The sequence below is a fragment of the Fusarium musae genome, chromosome 10 (assembly GCF_019915245.1).
Source record: "Fusarium musae strain F31 chromosome 10, whole genome shotgun sequence".
In the NCBI taxonomy this organism is placed as follows: Eukaryota; Fungi; Ascomycota; class Sordariomycetes; order Hypocreales; family Nectriaceae; genus Fusarium; species Fusarium musae.
This window is the reverse complement of record NC_058396.1, coordinates 987,140-1,007,975: the sequence shown is the minus strand read 5'-3', so window position 1 is coordinate 1,007,975 and position 20,836 is coordinate 987,140. Positions and strand designations below refer to the sequence as shown.

Sequence of the window (20,836 nt, the reverse complement as noted above, 5' to 3'; positions counted from 1 at the left end):
GTCGCAACAGACCAGGGACACGAAACCTCATTCTGCAGCTGTTTTGAGAAGGAAACACAAAATCCGTTAACCATAAAACGTTGGGAGGCCTTCAATATTGCCTTGGAACAGGAGGAGGCAGAATGCTAGGCTGAGTGTTGAGAGATGAAGCCTGGCTAACCCTGGTATAAAGCTGAAAACCCCCTGGTTGTTCCACTGAGAATGTCCAATTGCCGATGCGACTGGTGAAGCGCTTGAGACTTGGCAGCGCTCTATGAATGGTCGGTCACCTTCTCTGATACTGTATCAGCCACCGGCGGCTATGCAGCAGGGCGGACTTTATTCCGTGTTGATCTTCACACCTCGATAATGTCTCTTCCAATGTGAATCAGCCTTGAAATCACAAAAACCATGTAAATGTCTACATTTGAAGGCTGCGATTCATGCTGTTTTCCGAATTCCCGTCGCCAATCCAGTAATAATCGGTTATCGTCAACATGTACAAGTCACACGCCCTCACAACTCCAACATCCATCCGTCTCTTGGATATTATCGAGTCCAGAGACGGCATCATTCGTTGCTCCATGCGAGTAGTCGACCTAAATGATGAGAATTTCGAATTCGCCGCCGTCTCATACACATGGGGCAACCCCACTACAGTTCACGAAGACCCCATGCCCGACATCGATGGCTTGGAATTCGCAGAACACGCCGATAAACTTCCTTTCACCTATTACAGCCCAAAACTGGGACCCGATGGCGATAGACTGGTGATGGTTGATCGGGCCAAGCTTCTGTACTACGATATGCATCGTTATGTCCCGCGCGAAGAGGTGCTTTGGCAAAAGCGCACCCATCATGAAATAGAGGTTGATGGGAGTCGAGTGCCAATCGAGGAAAATCTCTTATCGTTCTTCCAGTCGGTATTGAAACTTCGAGCGGCAACCGCTCCAGGTCCAGGAGAGCCGGAGAGCACGGCTTACCGCTCCATCAACCTGCCCATCTGGGCTGATGCACTATGTATCAACCAGGCCGACCTCGATGAACGAGCGGCCCAAGTCAAGCTTATGGGGCACCTATACAAGTCAGCGAGCCTCGTACTTGTCTGGGTTGGCGAACATGACAGGCTTGCAGAACTAGCGATACAGGCAATGGGGAGAATTCTTGATTTCGACGCAACTCGTCTTCACGCACAAGACTCATCATACCAAGAACAAGAGGAAGTCACCATGTTTTCAGTACCAGGTATGACAGTAGCGCACTGGTTCGCCCTCTTTTCTCTCTTCCAAAGGCTTTGGTTCCGAAGGGCTTGGGTCGTTCAGGAGGCTGTCTTTGCTCGGGATATGTTGATGGTTTGCGGCGCGACGCTGCAAAGTATGGACTTCATCCTGGCGGTTGCTGGATTTCTGGAACAGACGGGAATCGATATTGAGTTATGCAAGTTTGGGCAAAGTTTCCTCACTAATCGAGCTGTATCAGACCAGTCTCAACACTGGGAGAAATTGTCGTTGCTCTCAGGACAGCCAGCGAGGGTGGTTAATGAGTTAAAGGTCACTCCGCGCGATGCTCTGTCTTTTATCATAGGATATCACCATACTCGCTCGCGTCTTGGGCTCTGCAATGCCGGCCTACCTGTGGTCACCCTACTTCCAGATGAAGAAGGGGAAGACGGGAAAACCAAGGGTAAATCATGTCGATGGGCCGTAAGGCTTCCCGAAGTTACCCACCTCATCGATCACGATATGGTGGCATCTTTCTGTGAGGAGCTGGGTACAACTGGTTTCAGATTTGAACGCCGAAAGCTGCACTTACTTTCCGTCCTCTCCGACTTCCGGGAGCTCGAGGCTACAGATCCTCGAGACAAGATCTTCGCCTTTCTGAACCTTGCTGAGGACGGTCTCGGGCTACAACCAGACTACAGTGCCGATATCAAAGAGGTCTTTATCCAAGCAACAAAGACAATGATTAACAAACGAATTGGTTCGCACCTTGCGGTCCTATCCCATGTGCAAGATCTTTCAGACACAAGGATCCAAGGTCTTCCAAGCTGGGTGCCAGACTTTAGCGCCAGGCTGGGACGGGTTCCTTTCGATCAAGGTGGGCATGATGATCGTTTTTGCGCCGGCACTCACCAGGACATTGATTACGACGACTGGGTGATCCATATTGATGCTGATGATAAGCTAAGTGTCAAGGGTATCAAGCTGGATACTGTATCCATGTCTACAGAGCTTAATCAAGATCCAGTTATCCAGGCTCTACGACTGGCTTTGCATAGTCCAGCCGAATATCCTGATCAAGCCAGAGCATGGCGTGTCGAGAATACTGGCGTTAGTAGCTCCAGGCGATACATCCGCCCTTCACAAGCGGTGACCCGGGTTGAAGCCCTATGGCGCACTCTGATCATTGATAAACTGACTGAAGAGGAGGACGACTTCGGGAGTTTGGACTCAAGAGTGAACATAGGGACGGGCTTCAGCAACTGGATTCTGACGGACATCCTAGAAGCTCGCGACTTTCTTGCTGAGTGGTCAGGACATTGCTCGGAATCGTGGGCATGGGAACTGATTCAGAAGTCGTTCACTACTCGCTTAGCTCTCTGGTCGGCCATGTATGACGCACGGCAGGTGTCCGATGAACTGCAGGTGCCAGATCTCGAAACAGCTATAGCTGATTTCAGAGAAAAGATAGAAAAGGAGACAGAAAAGCCAGACAACAATGGAGAGGATGAAGAGGAAGTAAGTGATCGAAGCCAAAAGCTAGCACAGGAAGCAGAAAAGGAGGGGGAGAGCGAACATGAGAAAGAAGAATCGGAATCATCCGATAAAGGAGAATGTGATGAAAAAGCTCAGGGAGGCAACATTTCGTTGGACACAAGCTTTTTACCCCCAGCACGGCTCATCAGCAAAGGCTTTCGAGCTCCTGTGATGGAAGAAGACGAACAAGATAAGGACCCATTGGGGGGCAAGTATAAGAGACCTTCGATGCAACGACTAACTCCCTTGGGGCGGAGAAAGTTGCGCAACTTCGAAAAGCACATGCGGAATGCTACTCAGGGCCGAAAACTCTTCATGACGGAATCGGGATTGCTTGGCCTGGGACCCAAGACTCTCGGACAGAGTAGCAGCAAGGATGAAGTATGGATCTTGATGGGGGCTCGGGTGCCTTTCATTCTACATCATATCGAAGGTTCCAAGTATCGTATTGTTGGGGAGGCATATGTTCATGGAGTGATGTATGGGGAAGGATATGATCGTTATACTGGCTGGGATGAGTTTGGGCGCACTGGCATGTATAACATTCAGTTGGTCTAAGGAGAGGGATATCACAGCGCAAGATTCTTTGAAGGTCGACAGCTATTTTTAGGGACAAGACATGTTATGTACAGTTCACAGCTATTGTAAGTATGGGTATGAATCGAATGTTACGATCGTCTAAGCAACTCATGCTTCTTGCGCAATAATGTCAACAGCTGTGTAGCCAGCAGGACTACCGCTAGAGATGAATAAGTAATCACCAGCGCCTGGCTGGGCCTTGTAGTAAAACTGATTATTCTCGCCGCTAAAACCTTCAGTGGTGCAGCCAAGAAAGTTGCCGTCATCGTCAGTGGGGCACTGGCCTTTCGGGGCTGTACAAGAGAGCTTGCCGCCGAAGATTCGGCAGGTCACATACTCGTAGGCTGTGTTGATTCCGGTGTTGCCATTCTGGCAAAAGGCAATGTTGGCAGGGTCGTCGGGAGAGTTGGCAGAGCCGTAATAAGCACACAAGAGAATTCCAGTATCTTTATCTCGCAGTCGGCCTGTGTTGGGGTCGAGTATGATCGTTCTGGTGCGGCTGTTGCCGACTTGGGGGTTGAATACCAGAATACTGCCATCTTGGCCGGTCCCTTTAAGGGGAGCGCCTTGTATAGCGCCACCGCCGCCGACTATGGTGAATGTTGGGGTGGCTGCAGCGGTGGTGGTCGTGCTCTCAGCCTCAGCGGTCGTAGTGGTAGATTCCGCAGCGGTTGTTGTTGTCTCGGCCTCAGATGTTGTCTCGGCCTCAGATGTTGTCTCGGCCTCAGATGTTGTGGTGGTGAGCTCGGCCAGGGTTGTTGTTACTACTTCAGATGTTGCAGTAGTGTCTGGCGCAGTTGTGATAGTAGTGCCAGTCTCGATGGATGTTTCCGATACCGAAACAGTGGACGATTCCTCGGCGGTTGTAGAAGCGACTGTGGCTGACATCGAGATCTCCGAAGCTGGATAGAAGACCAGGATTAGCCATTTCCCAGCGTTGTGTTCAAAATGCTCTCTAGGTCGACGTACTGGAGGACCTGGGCTTGCAAGGACTGGCTAGCGCAGAGTCTGCGACAAGAAGGCCAATGGCCAACAGTAAGATCTTGGATCGCATTCTGGGCACGATGAGAATTCGTGAACGATTGACTGAGGTTAGTGACGAAAAAAAAAAAAAAAAAGCAGAAAGGATTAAAGGAAATGGCTATAGGGATATTGTTACGTGGTGTTGATGACGATCATCTCATCTCCCCCAAATCAATAGTCTGCTGTAGCGCGCCGAGGAGAAACTTTATGCCCATCAATAATTGGCTACCACGCAGCAACACCCCGTCTAGTGTCAGGCACCACTCGGAAACAGGCCTAGTTCAGCCCCAGTGAAAAAGCTTGTTACCTCCTGCATCTTGGTCGGCAATCTTCAGACGATTGAGCTTGACTGCAAAGGTGAACGATATAACATTCTCAGGTCTTGGTCAATTCAAGTTCTCTATCATAGTACGCTTATAAGCCCATCACTCCATACTCGAAAGTCATAGCTCTTCCTCTTGATCCTCCCCAGTTGGCCAGTCGGGCTGATGCACCATCGCCATGACCAGTCCAGGCTTATCGGAAGTGATCCCGAGATGGGTCTCAAGGCCCATACGCCAAGTAGCTGGATAGAACTTGCGGTTCTGGAACATGAACATGGATCCGATGAGATGGAACTTGTTAGGTTTCGGTCCATCATCTGTCGAAACCTCATGACGAACCACGTCATACCAGTTGTGGTCTACCAGCCTCTGAATGACAGCTGCATCATCATGAGGTCGAAGAACATCTCGGTTTGCGAGCTTCTCTAGACGTTCGAGCCAGGCTTCCTGCGTAAGGTTCTTGCCCAGTTCTATACCGTGGCCCATGCCATCACGGCAAGGCTTGTATATGTAGTGGTTCCTGATGTTTGGGTCTGACTTTGACTCTCGTAGTAAATTTTGAAGGCCTTCTGAACCCGGATTGATCGTTTGGATGATCCCGTCAGCAATGATGTCGGCCTCTTCGGCGGTCAAAACACCGCGTGAAACCATCTTCGGAAGCTCTTCAGGTATTATGCCAAGGAGTCTCTTGTCATGCACGATGAATACAGTTCGAAGATCATTGAGAGGAGTCAAGGACAGTTGGCGAGCGACAGCTGGTTCCAGATCGGCATACTCTTCCTGTAACATCTCAACAAACCACTGTTCCAAGAGCCTGTCCGTGACCTTATCCCAGAGAGCAAATCCAGTTGGAGAAGTTCCATGAGGGCGAACTTCCAGGTCTTGAGGACGAACTGCCTCAACCGGAGGCCTTCCACGCGCAACATTGACAGCTGAGAGAATCTTCGAGTCAGCGCCGGGCCACTTATCTCTGATGGAGAAAAGTTGCTTTTCGGGGTTGAACATTGCCATGAGGCTGTTGTAAGAAGTCTAAGTTTTGACAGAGTGTCAGCTTAAGTTAGGGCGTAGAAGATCGTTGTGGTACTCACATCAATACTATTCACAGGCTCAAGTCCTCCGTTGCTCGCACCGAGTTTCCGAAGGCCATTCTCACTCAGAGCAATTCCCATTACGGCATTTAGAGGCAGCCTTCCGTTAATTTCGCATACATACGGCGACTCATCACGTAAGCCATCTGGACTGCGGCCAAATAGCAAGTCACTTCGCCAACAACCAGCATGTTCGGCGTAGTCGGGAACGCAACCACTGGATGCTACCCATCTGAGAAGCTCCTCTTCCGATGGATCTAACGGCATACGCTCCGGAAAACGTGCTTTCTCGTCTGTAAACCACCGGTCCACGATATCAACAAAAACACGACCAAGGAGGATATGAAGCTGCTCAAGTCGTGAGAACAGGGGATTTGACACCGCAATGGCATGCGGAGAGATGCGCTCCATGATTCCAAAAGATAATTCACCACCTTTGGCATCGGCGTAGAGATGCTTACGGAAAGTCTCAAGCTCTTTGGCGCGACGAGCAAGGTTGCTGCAATATGCAGGGATCAACCGCTGCTCTTCGGCACTTCGGGAGACCGAGATTTGCATGAGTCCCGGCCGTTTGGCTACCATGGCGGGCATGTTTGTTTCAGGATCCTATACTTCTGTTAAGAATGGCAGTGTATGACTGGAGAAAATCTGAGCGTTGAAATACCGTGCGGAATGCTTATTACTTATACAGACCCCTGCCAGTCTGGATATGACAAGAAAGGGCGCGTGCGACACCACCTACCTATTCTAGCTTCATTCTGTCCCCACGATAAGCAGCGTGTTACGCTGGGACATGTTATTCTGCGAAGGATGACTGTAGTCAGAATTTAGAGCGTAAGCGATTACGCTGCCCCGAACTCCTTCGGGTTTGTCAGAGCCCGATTCGATACGCTAGTGATACCAAATAGTGAGTCTGACTTCTGAAATGATTTACTCGAATCGCCAACTAGCTCTAAGAAAAGAACGAAGGATGTAGTGACTACTCCCAGTTCCTCCTATCTCATTGTATTTCACAAGCGCCAAGATCTGCTCAGTGTAAGCCCTAACCTCACGCCAAAGGCAGACCGCTCCTACAGACACCTTTTTTGGTTGCTTACACTTTTCCTTTATCATGTCATCAAATACGATTAAGCGGCAGTTTAATGAGCAATAAATAAGGAGTTAAAGAACAGAGACCTTCACTAGAACATTGCCTTGCGCCATCTTCATGTCTTCCCCATTCACCTTACCATATTACATCCTCTATGAGGCAGGCTCCAGCAGACCCCAACCAAAATGGTAGACTTACATGAAGTATATTGAATAAAGTCAACTTGGCCTAGATAACGACAATCTTAAGTCCAAGTTTGGAACTTTAGCTTCCCAGCACATCCAATGCCACATTCATTCAAGTCTCCGGGTTAGCCTCTATGGTTAGTGAAGCTTGGTAATGCTATGTGCTTGATCCGAATAGCCGCTGCTGAAGTCGGCATCCTCGTTCACCATGCCACGCAGAAATGTATATATTTGCCTCCCAAAACACAATCCTTGGTCATACAATAGCTTCGCCAGCTTATTAAGAAATTCAGCGGCTCTCAGACAGAATCGCATGCATGTGAGGGGGTTCTGAGCATCTCGCATGGTGAGATATCCCACCAATCGGACCTTGCATTCCGTGACATACGACATCCGGTTAATGTATTTGAGTGGAGGTATTTTGCCGCGAGCTGGTCAATATATAAATTAACAATAATTCACTCTGATTTGTAAAGGTTTGGAAAGTGCTATGTGTATAACAATTGCCACTTTTATTCCTTGAGATGAAGCTGTTCCATCTATGTCTTCTTCTGGCAGCCGGCCTGGGTGAAGCTTTTGCTAGTCCAGTTGCTGCGATGGCCGCTCAGACTACGAAGAATCTCCTTGTTTTGTAGGTTATATTCGAAGGGCAAATCAATTCAGACTAATCAATGATAGTGGTGATTCATACTCGACAGTGGGATTCTGGCCTGGAGGACAACTACCATCGGCTTCCAGCCCCATCGGGAACCCCGGACTGCCAGGGCAGACGACTTCTGCTGGTCTCAACTGGGTCGGTCACGTCACGTCAACTCTCAACACATCGTTAATCCTCACATACGACTTTGCTTACAGCGGAGCAACTGTCGACAAGAAGATCGTCAACTCGTGGGCCCAGTACTCAATGTCGGAGCAGGTTGATCTCTATAAGCAATATGTTGCGCCAAAGATTACAAAAGCTGATGCGCTCGTTGCATTCTGGATTGGTATCAACGATGTGGGTGAAGCGTTTTGGAGCAAGAAGAGTGCTCTTGTTACCGAATGCGTGAACAGATACTTTGAGCTCCTACAGGTTCTTGTCAACGATGGCTACAGCAAATTCGTCTTGCTGAGTATTCCCGGTAAGCCCCGACCATTTGGAAAGGAGAAGTAGTTTTTCTCACTTTTGATGAAGCATACGCAGATCAGTTCCCCAAGATGATAGGCCAACCGGAGGTTGATCTGGCTCGCCTAAGATCCGACATCATTTCCTACAACAACGCGGTCAAAGCCAAGGCAGCTAGCTTCACATCCTCTCATCCAAATGTCAAAATACAGATCTTCGATACAAAGCCCTCGTTTGACCAGGTTGTTAATAATTATGCGGCTTACGGGGCTAAAGATGCTACTTGCTTCGGCGCAAGTAACTGTCTTTGGGCAGATGACTACCATGCCAGCGGTGCCATCCACAAGCTCTTAGCCCAGAACTTGGTGAAGGCAGTGAAAGGACTTTTTGTCTTTTAGGGGAGCATAGTGGTGTGGTCTTTGCAAAGTGTGCAGAATCGTGTATTTAAATCTGACTATCTTCTGTCGTCTAGCATACATGTATCTCAATATGAGGGATACTCAGAGGCTCCTTCGATTTACCGCGTATTTGCAATTCTCATGTTCGCAATAACCCTTTTTGTCTCCAGTGCTGTCGACTCAATCTTGTTCAGTACGCTCATGGGTATCGAGGACCTCAGGATTGTTGTCCGATAGGAGAGACAAACATAGTTGCGGAGTATGCTTTTCGAACTGTCGCTGTAGTCCTGTGTAGAATTCTCCGATCCGCGCCTCTGAGTTGGCTGTAAAATTTATCGCAGGTAGTACGTCCAAGGAGAATAGCCAGAACCCAAACGCTGGCGTCACATCCTGTCTGGATAGCTTCTCAACTTCCTCGTCGTCCACCTCGCTTTCGTCTTCTAAAAGTTGATCGAGAATGCGTTTCCTTCCCTCCATTTCATCCCCAGCAAATGCGATTGCATCCCCTCTATGGTATACTGCCTCAACTGACTTTGCAAGAGTGCTATCCGGAGTTGATCGACCCGATGGCAGATCGCTCGGATCATGCGCCCGGCACGCACTCTCATTGACAAAGATCTCTGGATCACAATCTGGGTAGCTCATCATGATCTGGTAAACAACTGCAGGGTCGTTATCAATTCCCCATTCTTCAAGATGTTTGAACCAGTCGGTCGCCTCGCCTCGTACCGTCATGATTTCGAGGCGATCGACACCGTCAAGAAGGTCGCCCACGTCCCTGGGTTCCTTCTCCATAGTCTGAAATGTAGGTACATGTGGTTTGACAGGGACAAAATGGCTGTTGGGAATGGCACGGGGGGGTCTTCGACGGTTTTCGCGGTATTGGCAGGTTTCAGATTCATACACTCCATGACATACGAAGATGAATCTTTTTAACCGCTGAATTGCTGCTTTGATTTTGTCCAGGTCACAGTCTGTATTGAACGAGCTGCTGAAATAATAATATTTGCAACAGCTCCCATAGGTCTGCAGAGCCAAGTTGACAACGCCGACGTGAAGTGGATCAAGTCCCCAGATATGATATGCAAGTTCTGGGAAATAAGCCCACCCAAAGACATGTATAATGTCGAGCTCTGGGTTGAAGTAAAGGGTCCCATCGTAGGTGCTGCTCATATGGACATATTTGCAGGGGATATGAACGCGGTAGAATTTCTTAGCGGCAGCACGAGATTCGAGGGTGGTAACAAAGAGCTTGCTCATGGCGACGCGCTCTCTGACTTCGACATGACAACCCGCGCTATAGATTTTGAGGATTCTTTCGTGGGCAAGGGAGTGTATCCAGATCTTATCGCGAACCTCAGGAGGGAGCTTGTTGAATTTCGAGAAGTTGCACGTGCTTCTTAGTATTGCCGGATTAAGAATCTGTATCTCTTTATCAGAACTGGACGATAGTGCATCTTGCGTGCCTGTTCCTAGGGAAGTTGTCATCTTGCTTTAGCTACCCAGGCGGGGCTTTCACGAGTGGTTGAGCTAGGTTTGAGAAACATCCGGGCGCTTTTTATATGTTACTAATAACGACCTGAAAGGCGAAAGCTGACTTTTGTGGCTCCAAAGTCCCAGCCCACAAGGTTTGAAAAGTGAGGGGTAGATATAAACTATTAGCCAAAAGCCTCCAAGTTACAAATGCTTTGTGACTGAAATCTGTTGCGTAAACTTCAAGGTCGAAACATAATGACGCGGCGGGGACTGTCAATGATTGGATAATTAAATAGTTCTATCTCTTGCAACTACATATTGAAAACCCTTGGAAGCCCCCTTTTCTATAAGCTCAAACTTCTAAATAACTTTGCATGGCACCCTCCCCGTTTATTAATGGCTAACAAAAGCACTTGTCTTAACCCACTGCTCCATTGTCTTCGCCCCAGGGTTCAGCTGTCGAACCTTGGCCAAATCAGCACCGTAACCTTCGTCTCTAAACCAATTAACCATGATTCCAAGCTCGGCAACGCCATGCTTCAAAGCCTTGCCGAGCAAACCGAACGTCGTACCAGCGGGCCCCCCAGTGGCATGCTCAAAAGCTTCGCTGAGTTGTTCGAATGTGAGCTCATCGCCAGCTAGGCTGATAGCTTTCTTGCTCCAGGCTTGTGGGTCTGTGAAAGCTTCAGCAGCGAAGAAGCCGATGTCCTCCGTTGCCGTCCACTGAAGAGGCTTGTTCTTGAGAGTGTCGCGAATCATGGTGAGGAAGACCTTTGTGGCGAAACCGGGTTCTAGATTCTCCATGAAAGCAGTCGGGCGCAAGATGGTCCAGTTCATTGAGCTTTTGCCGTTGGAAGTCGAGTCGCGAAGGTAATGCTCGATCTCGTGCTTGGTCTTGAAGTGAGGGACAACAGTGGCGTCATTCCAAGACTTCTCGTCACCGCCACGGTCAACGCTGGAGTAGACAAAGTGCTTGATGCCAGCCTTGATAGATTCATCGATGAGACCCTTTCCTTGTCGGACTTCACCCTCAAGGGTAACACCCTTGCCCATGGATAATTGGACTGAGTAGACGCCCCAGAGAGGCACAGTTCCGGCAGCTTGCTTAGCGGCACTGAAGAGAGCGGGGATTGAGTCGAGGTCACCCTCAATCAGCCTGATGTTTGTAGACTTGGAAGCTAGCTTCTTTGCGGAAGGTGATTCCTTGTTGCGGGTGGCAGCGAGGAGAAGGAAGTCTGCTTTCTTTGCGATAAGAGCATTGATGACAGAGCTGCCCTGCTTGCCAGTGGCGCCAGTGATGAGAAGAGCACGAGACATTGTTGTGATGTTGGAGTGGTAAGAATATCAAAGTGAGTTATGTATGCTTAAAGTGAAGTTGATTAGTTGTTTGTGGAAGTTGGTGATTGATGATGTTTGTTGTTTGTTGTACTGTTGTGTTGCTGTTGTTGGTGATGATGAGATTGATTGAAACAGGCCATAACGGGTTCTATATGTATTCAATTCTCTACACTAGTCGGGACCAATTGCGAAACAATATTAAAAACTTCAACCAACTCCATCGACGATTTCTAACATGCTTGCTAAGAATGGACTATGTCGGAGTTCCATATCTTGACGCGCGGAGTGAATGAGAAAGACAGTGGACATTTCGGAGATGCGACAGATGCCGATAAGGACAGGGCTAGCCAGCTTTGGGGTTAGTGGACTCGTCAAGCCCAGTGGACAATCACCCAGTACTGGGTAATCTACGGGTGATTGTGAACCTTCTGTGCCTCTATCACAAGGTACTAGATCTTACACTGAATCTAGGCAGCAGTGGAGGTGCTTTCAGTTAGCACTTCTGGTTACCCCGCTTTGGCAGAATTGTCAATCCCACCAATTGAACGCCGAGTAAGCGAAGTGCCCCGCCCGGTGAATGCCAAGACACCGAGGGGCCAATGATGGACCGAATGGAATTCCGCACTCTTTCGCTGCCGCATAAGCAACCTACCCTATGAGGTTGGTGATGCCATATGTCAGCAACTAGACAGTTTGTTGTGAATCCTTCAGATTGTAGAGCAATTGCACCATAAACAGACCCAGATTGATCTATATCATTCAATATCTCCTTTAGATAGAAATGGGCTATATAATAAACCAATGTTTCGACTATCGTGTATCTATCATACCATCATCTCAATTACATCACCCTACAATATCCAGCGATTCCAAACCTTACCCAACAATTTTCTCATAATCACCCAAAACACCATCTATCATAACAACACTGAATAAATTTCCCGACCAGTACTATCATATACATCATGCCTCATCTCGCTGCTCAAGTCCCCGCCGCCAAGGCCCCTCTCGTGGTCCGGGAAATCGAAACTCCCCAGCCTGGACCCAATGAACTCCTCGTCAAGAACCAGATTATCGCTATCCAACCAATCGACGCTAAGATCGCCAAGGTCGCCATGCTTCCCCTTCCATACCCCACTGTCCTCGGCAGTTCCTTCGCCGGCACTGTCGAGAAGGTCGGTGCAGATGTGAGAGACTTTAAGGTTGGCGACAAGGTTGTTGGCATGAAGACCGCTGGAGCTAGTGATAGCAAGTACAGCGCTTTCCAAGAGTACTCTATCTCATCGGAAGTCACCACCACAAAGGTTGATGATGATGAGACTATGGATCTTGCTGTCCGCCTTGTTGGTAACCTTCCTACCATCCCTGCCATCTTCAACTCTACCCTCAAGCTGGAGCGACCTGTCCCTGGTCAGGAGCCCAAATCTCAGGGAAAGCGCATCTTGATCTACGGTGGAACTTCCAGTATCGGAAGCATGACTGTGCAATATCTCACTCAAGCTGGATACGAAGTCATCACCACCACTTCCCCCAAGCACAAAGACTTTGTGTCCAAACTTGGTGCTTCCAACATCATTGACCACTCTCAAGAACCTGAGGCTCTTACTAAGGACCTCATCGCCGCTGGCCCCTACGATATCGTTCTTGACACCATCTCGACTGGAGCTACAGTTAAGCTTCTCGCAGACGTTGTCGCAGCTCAAGGTGGCGACTCAGTCTACGCTCTCCAGCCACCATTTGGTCCCGAGACTCTCCCCACTGGTGTTACTCGCAAGTTCGAGGGCTGGTCACTGCTGCTCGGTAAGGAAGAGAATGCAGAGCTGCTCAAGTGGATCTTTGGCACATATTTCCCCAAGGCTCTTGCTACCAAGAGTCTAATTTCTGTGCCAGCTAGAAAGGTTCCTGGTGGACTTGGAGGAATCAATGATGCTTTGGGTCTTTTGTTCCCCAAGGGTGTCAGCAGTGAGAAGGTTGTTGTTGACCTTCGGGATTAACTCTTGTGTTTTGTCTCATTTAGCAGCAGAAGTCACGTATAATAATTAGACAGCGATTCATCTAATGGAGAGAAGTTTGTTTCATCACTTGTGTCAAAAACGCCTCTGTTCTTCTGTTGGTCGCATGCTCATCAGATTGGGAATGGCACACTTTCGGAATGTCGTCCCGCCATCCATCTCTCTACTTTGAGCTTCTGCAGATCATTGAGCGGATAAAGCTTACCAGATGCACATATATACTGATCTAGCCAAGTTCACTCCTCTGACCACGGCCTCTACCATCCGTTTCCAGAATGACGCCAATCATGCCATGCAGAGAATGTAACCCAAGATTATCCATCCTCGTCGATGCAACATGTTAGGTTCTCATATTGGCCAAGGCAAATCTCGTTCCATGTCCCGCGTTTGGCATATTCGGAGCCATTTGCCGAAGTTGCTACTTATGGCCAGGGGTCCGAGCTTGGCACTGCCTGATAGTATTGGGGCTCGGTACTTCCGATTCGCCTTGCTATAAGTCGCTTGACCTCCACCTTGTAAGTGAAAGCTAAGCCGTAGACTTCACCATCTCACGAAAATGAAGGTATACTGGCTCGTGGCGTGGGCCACTTCTTTGACGCCGGCACTGGCTGGCTTGATTGGACACCCTCGCGCCACCACCTTCGACAATCCTATCATTTACTCAGACTTTCCAGATAACGATGTATTCCTCGGTCCAGATAACTACTACTACTTCTCTGCTTCCAACTTCCACTTCAGCCCAGGAGCACCCGTCTTGAAGTCTAAAGATCTGCTAAACTGGGATCTCATCGGCCATTCAATTCCCCGCCTGAACTTTGGCGACGGCTATGATCTTCCTCCTGGCTCACGTTATTATCGTGGAGGCACTTGGGCATCATCCCTCAGATACAGAAAGAGCAATGGACAGTGGTACTGGATCGGCTGCATCAACTTCTGGCAGACTTGGGTATACACTGCCTCATCGCCGGAAGGTCCATGGTACAACAAGGGAAACTTCGGTGATAACAATTGCTACTACGACAATGGCATACTGATCGATGATGATGACACCATGTATGTCGTATACGGTTCCGGTGAGGTCAAAGTATCTCAACTATCTCAGGACGGATTCAGCCAGGTCAAATCTCAGGTAGTTTTCAAGAACACTGATATTGGGGTCCAAGACTTGGAGGGTAACCGCATGTACAAGATCAACGGGCTCTACTATATCCTAAACGATAGCCCAAGTGGCAGTCAGACCTGGATTTGGAAGTCGAAATCACCCTGGGGCCCTTATGAGTCTAAGGTCCTCGCCGACAAAGTCACCCCGCCTATCTCTGGTGGTAACTCGCCGCATCAGGGTAGTCTCATAAAGACTCCCAATGGTGACTGGTACTTCATGTCATTCACTTGGGCCTATCCTGCCGGCCGTCTTCCGGTTCTTGCACCGATTACGTGGGGTAGCGATGGTTTCCCCATTCTTGTCAAGGGTGCTAATGGCGGATGGGGATCATCTTACCCAACACTTCCTGGCACGGATGGTGTGACAAAGAATTGGACAAGGACTGATACCTTCCGCGGAACCTCACTTGCTCCGTCCTGGGAGTGGAACCATAATCCGGACGTCAACTCTTTCACTGTCAACAACGGCCTGACTCTCCGCACTGCTAGCGTTACGAAGGATATTTACCAGGCGAGGAACACGCTATCTCACAGAACTCATGGTGATCATCCAACAGGAATAGTGAAGATTGATTTCTCTCAGATGAAGGACGGCGACCGGGCCGGGCTTTCAGCGTTTCGAGACCAAAGTGCATACATCGGTATTCATCGAGATAACGGAAAGTTCATAATCGCTACGAAGCATGGGATGAATATGGATGAGTGGAACGGAACAACAACAGACCTGGGACAAATAAAGGCCACAGCTAATGTGCCTTCTGGAAGGACCAAGATCTGGCTGAGACTTCAACTTGATACCAACCCAGCAGGAACTGGTAACACTATCTTTTCTTACAGTTGGGATGGAGTCAAGTATGAAACACTGGGTCCCAACTTCAAACTGTACAATGGTTGGGCATTCTTTATTGCTTACCGATTCGGCATCTTCAACTACGCCGAGACGGCTTTAGGAGGCTCGATCAAGGTTGAGTCTTTCACAGCTGCATAGAAGAATGGGATGGTGTTGAGTGGATATAGTCTTGGGGTATAACTGAGATAGTACAAACTGTGTTTTGAACTCCTTAACTCCGAACAATGACACCGTACCATTGATAAGACAATCTTCATCAATGACCCTTGGATAGCCAAGGAAACCAAGACTCAAGATGGCTAGGCCCCAATATGAAAGGTGACTAAATAAACTTTGGAAAAAATATCTCCCTTTTGATCGGACGATTGAAAGGGTATTGGGACAGCATCGGGGTATATAAAAACAGGAAACATTGAAGCTGGGAATCAAAACTTAGCCACGTTCATCTGAATAAGCGAGAAAATGCCAACCTTTTTTTATCCAGGTATCAGTGCTTCTTCATATGCTTTCTTCTTATCGTCCATCGTCTATCTGCCCTGGGGCGGGCTATTCTGTGAATAATCTGCAGTGTAGACCAATCGATCGGTAACAGGACGTGCTTGCGTATCATAGATATATCGGCTCATACTGTAGGAGGTTGATTGATTGGCGCCGTCTCGTGTCTGTGTTCTTGATCCGTTGTCAGGATGATAGGAGAACAAGAAAAATGCGGATGATAACTCACGAGTTTTGGAAGCTGCCAGCCACTGCGACGGTAGAGGTGTTGGTTGCCGAAGCACCTGATGGGGTATAACCGGAAGGGGTGGTCATTTTGGAGATGTAAATGATGGGCTTTTGAGCTTTCGCGTCAGATTACAATGCCGAATGAATTAGAAAGTTCGTTGCATATTGGTGGTCAATGGGATTAAATACACGCATAACCAGGGAAATCACCGACAGCGACATGATTCAGGAGTCCCAAATCAGGGCTTCTTTCAATCGGACACACATACATAGCCGCACAAGCGTGCCGGCGCTCTCAACAATGTGGTGGGGAGATTGATGCCTCATATTACTATAGGCCAACAAAGCATTGTTTAACTCGTAGTGTGTGCTTCAACAGACATAAAGGAGGTCTGGATCCAAGGACTTTGTCACAGTTGTGATGAGGGGAGAAAGCAAAGCCGCGTGGCAGTAGACACCAAATCACAACTGTGACGAGCGCAAAGATAGCAAGAGACTGTGCATTGCATGGGGTCTGCAGGACTTTGTGCCCAAGTGGAAAAACCCCGCTCTGAGAGGTCAGGTTGCTGGCGTGAGATTGGTCGCCACGTCACCATTTTGAGGCCATCCAACAGGGATTAGGGTGACTTGAAATCACAAACGTGATATATTCTGTCCAGTGACAAGTCTTTGTGTTGTCACGCGACTGGTGGCTTTGTGATAGAGAGTTCCATTCGCTGGCAGTGTCATCATCGCACATTCATTTTCAACCATTGCCTCCAGGCTCCCACCGCCTGCATTTTCAACCCAACATCGTACGTTTTGCGGCTCAAAAGCGATCAAAAGCAATTTCGGGCATCATCTGCTGGCTTCCAGTGATCGTACCGAAGCGCCCACTTTCTGTTCCCCTCTTTCCTCCGACGTCACTACACCGTGATTAATTGGAGAGGAAACTGTCAAACTTGCGACAGCATCAGGCAATTAGCCGCCTTGCAGGGAATATCCCATTTTCGTCCGCTGCTGTTATTCAGAGCTAGCAAACAAGGCTGTGTGACTCTTCGGCTTCATTTAAAAGAGCCTCAAGGCCGGCGTTATTCACCGACATAAGTCCAAACCCATCACCATGGTCAGAAGTCTCAGTGATGAGAGTGAACATGACGGCATCGGAAGATGGTTTGACAACGATGACGAGTCAGTTCAATCGCCACAACAAATTCCCATGGGAGAGGACCAGGACGCTAAGGAAATCCCTGTCGACGTTGGCTCACCGAAGGAGATGCTAGCCTACCTGAACGATTTCCAACAAAAGACTGAGGAAGTTCGACTATTGCAACCTGTTACAGACGTACCATCAGTGCTGTCTGTGCCTTCACTGAACCTATCAGATGAGACGATCAGCTGTAGCTGCAGCCTGCGATCCTTTCGCAATGCTACCAGTTCATCTGCTGATGACGAGACTGCAACTTTGGAACGATGCGGTCCTGCGATGGCAGAGTATGATTACGATGAAGATGCCCAGGATGCTGCTTCAGACTCTTCGTCAGACAGGTCTGGGAGTTTTTCTCCGGCCTCCTGCCCGTCACCAAGTAACACAAATATCACATCACCGGGCTCAGATGGGTCTTACCAGGATTCTATAGCCTCATTGGAAGACATGTCTGGAGGTGCCTACGAGCCCTTTCCAACCGAGATAGCTCTAGGCTCTGACTGGGGCTACGGGAGTGACCCAGAAACAAACTATTTGGATCAGCACGATCAGGCCCGTGATGGAGACCACAATGACAACGGTGAAGCGAACGAATCTGCGCGCCAGAAGGAGCCTACATCCACTGAAATTGGTAGCGCAGAGGCTACAGAAACCAGCGCTCTAGTACAACACAAGGACCAGCCACCCAAGCGTGCGGCTGGGGATGACGAGAACGAGCATCAACAAGTATCACGGGCCAAAAAGTCTAAAAGACAAGAGGACTCCCACCTCAGGCTGGCTTGCCCTTTCTATAAGCACGACCCGATTCAATATCGCCGCTGTCATTCTCACGTCCTCAAGCGCAATAGCTACGTCAAGCAACATCTCTTCCGCTGCCACATGCAGCCCATCCACTGCGACATCTGTCTGAGCGTATGGCCGACTGTCGAAGACCTTCGAGAGCATCGCCGTGCTCAAGTATGCGAGAGGCGAGAGTACATCGCCCCCGATGGAATCACCCCCGAACAAGAACGCAAACTTCGATCGCGGCTTGGAGGCCCGAACAAATCAGAGAGTGATCAGTGGTTCGATATCTATAGTATTATTTTCCCAAATTCTGAAAAACCAAAATCGGCGTATCTGAACGGCGAATTGTCCGAAGATGCAGAGAGTCTACGCGAGTTTATGGAAGGTCGCGGGACGAATTTGATAATGGAACAATTAGTAATGTCAGGCCTCGTTATGAATGAAGATAATAATAGTAGCTGTGAGATGGAGAGGAAATTTCAGAGAAGTGTGCAAAACGCTCTAAGAACTATGTTTGAGGGATGGCAGAGTCGGAGAGGGGGAACTGGTGAAGATGATGGCGATCGAGAGACGAAAAGGCCGAAGCCAACGCCTAGAGAGTTTCCATACACCAAGACTCAGACGCCTGTGAGGACTGACACTGGAAGTACGAACACCACTGCGACAATGCTGGAAGATCAACTTGAAGGGGAGCAGATCGGGCCAACTACTACGTCTCCCCAGCAAACAGAAGAGGTTGCCCACGGACTCTGAAAATCACCTTTCTAGCATTTACCGTGCCTTACATGCTCTACTGGGTTATCATTTCACGATTTTAGAATATTTCTTTCTTATATGCTTTGTTATCAAAATTTCACAATTAAACTACTATCCCAGAACTCTATTTGCTCTACTTATGTGACTGCCCTCCCTCGACCTTCAAAACCTGAGATAAAGCCCCCATCTTCCTCAATTCTTCTACAGGCCGCTTGAAACCCGGGGCTACAAGGTTGACGTGGTTTCCTGTGGTCTTGAGCTCATAGTTACCTTTTCCATACATCTTGTCGAGAGCTTCCGAGAGCTTTAACATATTCGGAATTTCGGTCATGGAAAACCGGTGTACGTGGTTAGCTTTGTTAACCTTGCGAGACGGTTTCATCGCGTAGAACTTGGGTGGTTGATTGTATCTGGAAATGAATGGATAAATTGTTAGCAGAAGGTCGAGATTTTTCAAGGATAAAATTTGGGAACTAGATGTTCAAGGTGGGCTCTGATGAGAATTTATACTGAAATTCTGCACTTAACAAATGATTGTACCACATTTCACAAGCTGAGGCTCTCCCTGAGTGAAGCTTCCATAGTTCATATCAAGGCGTCTTCAAGTCCCGTAAATGCAGCAACCATCAGCTCTAGTTGTGAACTTCGAGTATCACCTGGTTCATTTTCTTAAGTCACCAGGTTTTATAATACAAATATGCACATCGTCAGCAATTCAAAGCCCGTTGAGCTGATGAATCACTGAGGATGGCTTCGATATATTTAGGTATCAGATGCAAGTGTTCAAAAGATCAGTGGCATCTTATCAATGCTGCTAGAGCGACGGCAAGATGCAGGACAGAATCGGATTACTCCGGCTTCCGTCCAACAGTCCACCGAACCTCATATCCCATCACCGATACACCGTCATCAACCTCCTGTTGAAGCTTATCGCAATGTTTCTCTACATCCTCATGAGAGTGAACCCATTCAAACTCTCCTTTGGCAGCGATACCATTCAAGGCTTGTCGCGCGTAGTTGACAAGTGTATCCCCTGCCCTCTTCTGAACCTCAGGCCCCTCACTGAAGCTACTGAAGTCAATGTGTGAGCATTCGACGTAACCAGCCTTTCTGAAGTGCCCCTCGAGTGGTATTGGGCTTCTGTTGGAGGTCAGCGGATCCTTAATGACGAGTGGAGGGAATGGTTACGTGACATCGCGTCCAACTGATAGTCCGTAGCGAACATCCGTACTGATCCATTTCTGGTACGCTTCAGTGATTGGCACAGCATTAAACTTGGTGAATCCTGTTTCATCCCACAAGATGTAGCCGCCTGGTCGCAGAAGTGATTGAAGATTCTTTGCTACCGGTAGCCAATCTCCAGACTTGAGAGCGACCATCAGAAGTCGAACGTGCACCAAGTCATATTTTCCCACAAGGTCTTCTGGGATTGGCTTGAAGACGTTCCCGAATGACAAGGTAACATTTGATGGAAGCTCACTGGGAGAGGAGAACTTTGAGTCATCTATGTCGAATCCATCAAGGTGAGCGTCTTCGTGGACTTCTGGTGCGAAGTCTCGTAGCCAGACCCCAGTGCCAGTTCCAACGTCGGCTACTGCGGGCGGACGTCCAAGAGAGTTGAGGTATGACTTGATATTATCAGGGATCAAGGTCTTCGTAAGGTGCAACCAAGTGATGTGCTGATAGTCGAGGCGGTGCTCTTCAACGCCCTTCTTGCCGCTGTTGAGGGTATAGATTTGGGGTCCAGTCATGTTGGTTAGGTATGTTTGCTTGAGTCACTTCCACCAAATCGATGGTTAATTATAGAGCATAAAGGTGAACGAGGGTACCCGTTACAATTTATAATAAGAGACATCACAAGACTTGTGCTTCAGCGCTCCAAGCGTCTGACAATGTCCGTGAAGTGGTGCCGTTAGCCGATTGATGATGTTAGACGATCGATATGGTTGGTTCATCCGAAGTACTAAGGATTCTGATGATAAACCAGAGGTGACAGCATGAACGAATCTTACTCAGCGCCAC

General features: G+C 48.6%; 10 protein-coding genes across 10 annotated transcripts; 5 read left to right on the top strand and 5 right to left on the bottom strand.

Moving 5' to 3' along the window:
• Positions 1–476: 476 nt before the first annotated feature.
• On the top strand, positions 477–3,293 carry J7337_012494 (uncharacterized protein; the record flags this gene model as incomplete). Its single annotated transcript, XM_044830012.1, has 1 exon — positions 477–3,293. The coding sequence occupies one exon, from the start codon at positions 477–479 to the stop codon at positions 3,291–3,293; it is 2,817 nt and encodes a 938-aa protein (XP_044674928.1).
• A 129-nt stretch (positions 3,294–3,422) lies between these two features.
• On the bottom strand, positions 3,423–4,368 carry J7337_012493 (uncharacterized protein; the record flags this gene model as incomplete). The annotated part of the gene is made up of 2 exons (XM_044830011.1): positions 3,423–4,216; positions 4,284–4,368. 2 exons carry the CDS (start codon positions 4,366–4,368, stop codon positions 3,423–3,425), a joined length of 879 nt encoding a protein of 292 aa, XP_044674927.1.
• Positions 4,369–4,780: 412 nt separating this feature from the next.
• J7337_012492 (uncharacterized protein) lies at positions 4,781–6,330 on the bottom strand (the record flags this gene model as incomplete). Its single annotated transcript, XM_044830010.1, has 2 exons — positions 4,781–5,689; positions 5,749–6,330. 2 exons carry the CDS (start codon positions 6,328–6,330, stop codon positions 4,781–4,783), a joined length of 1,491 nt encoding a protein of 496 aa, XP_044674926.1.
• Positions 6,331–7,547: 1,217 nt separating this feature from the next.
• J7337_012491 (uncharacterized protein) lies at positions 7,548–8,176 on the top strand (the record flags this gene model as incomplete). Its single annotated transcript, XM_044830009.1, has 2 exons — positions 7,548–7,654; positions 7,702–8,176. 2 exons carry the CDS (start codon positions 7,548–7,550, stop codon positions 8,174–8,176), a joined length of 582 nt encoding a protein of 193 aa, XP_044674925.1.
• Positions 8,177–8,706: 530 nt separating this feature from the next.
• On the bottom strand, positions 8,707–9,786 carry J7337_012490 (uncharacterized protein; the record flags this gene model as incomplete). The annotated part of the gene is made up of 1 exon (XM_044830008.1): positions 8,707–9,786. The coding sequence occupies one exon, from the start codon at positions 9,784–9,786 to the stop codon at positions 8,707–8,709; it is 1,080 nt and encodes a 359-aa protein (XP_044674924.1).
• Positions 9,787–10,395: 609 nt separating this feature from the next.
• J7337_012489 (uncharacterized protein) lies at positions 10,396–11,319 on the bottom strand (the record flags this gene model as incomplete). Its single annotated transcript, XM_044830007.1, has 1 exon — positions 10,396–11,319. One exon carries the CDS (start codon positions 11,317–11,319, stop codon positions 10,396–10,398), a length of 924 nt encoding a protein of 307 aa, XP_044674923.1.
• A 986-nt stretch (positions 11,320–12,305) lies between these two features.
• J7337_012488 (uncharacterized protein) lies at positions 12,306–13,334 on the top strand (the record flags this gene model as incomplete). Its single annotated transcript, XM_044830006.1, has 1 exon — positions 12,306–13,334. One exon carries the CDS (start codon positions 12,306–12,308, stop codon positions 13,332–13,334), a length of 1,029 nt encoding a protein of 342 aa, XP_044674922.1.
• Positions 13,335–13,908: 574 nt separating this feature from the next.
• Positions 13,909–15,501, top strand: J7337_012487 (uncharacterized protein; the record flags this gene model as incomplete). The annotated part of the gene is made up of 1 exon (XM_044830005.1): positions 13,909–15,501. The coding sequence occupies one exon, from the start codon at positions 13,909–13,911 to the stop codon at positions 15,499–15,501; it is 1,593 nt and encodes a 530-aa protein (XP_044674921.1).
• A 1,687-nt stretch (positions 15,502–17,188) lies between these two features.
• On the top strand, positions 17,189–18,811 carry J7337_012486 (uncharacterized protein; the record flags this gene model as incomplete). Its single annotated transcript, XM_044830004.1, has 1 exon — positions 17,189–18,811. One exon carries the CDS (start codon positions 17,189–17,191, stop codon positions 18,809–18,811), a length of 1,623 nt encoding a protein of 540 aa, XP_044674920.1.
• Positions 18,812–19,662: 851 nt separating this feature from the next.
• On the bottom strand, positions 19,663–20,565 carry J7337_012485 (uncharacterized protein; the record flags this gene model as incomplete). The annotated part of the gene is made up of 2 exons (XM_044830003.1): positions 19,663–19,954; positions 20,003–20,565. 2 exons carry the CDS (start codon positions 20,563–20,565, stop codon positions 19,663–19,665), a joined length of 855 nt encoding a protein of 284 aa, XP_044674919.1.
• Positions 20,566–20,836: the final 271 nt, after the last annotated feature.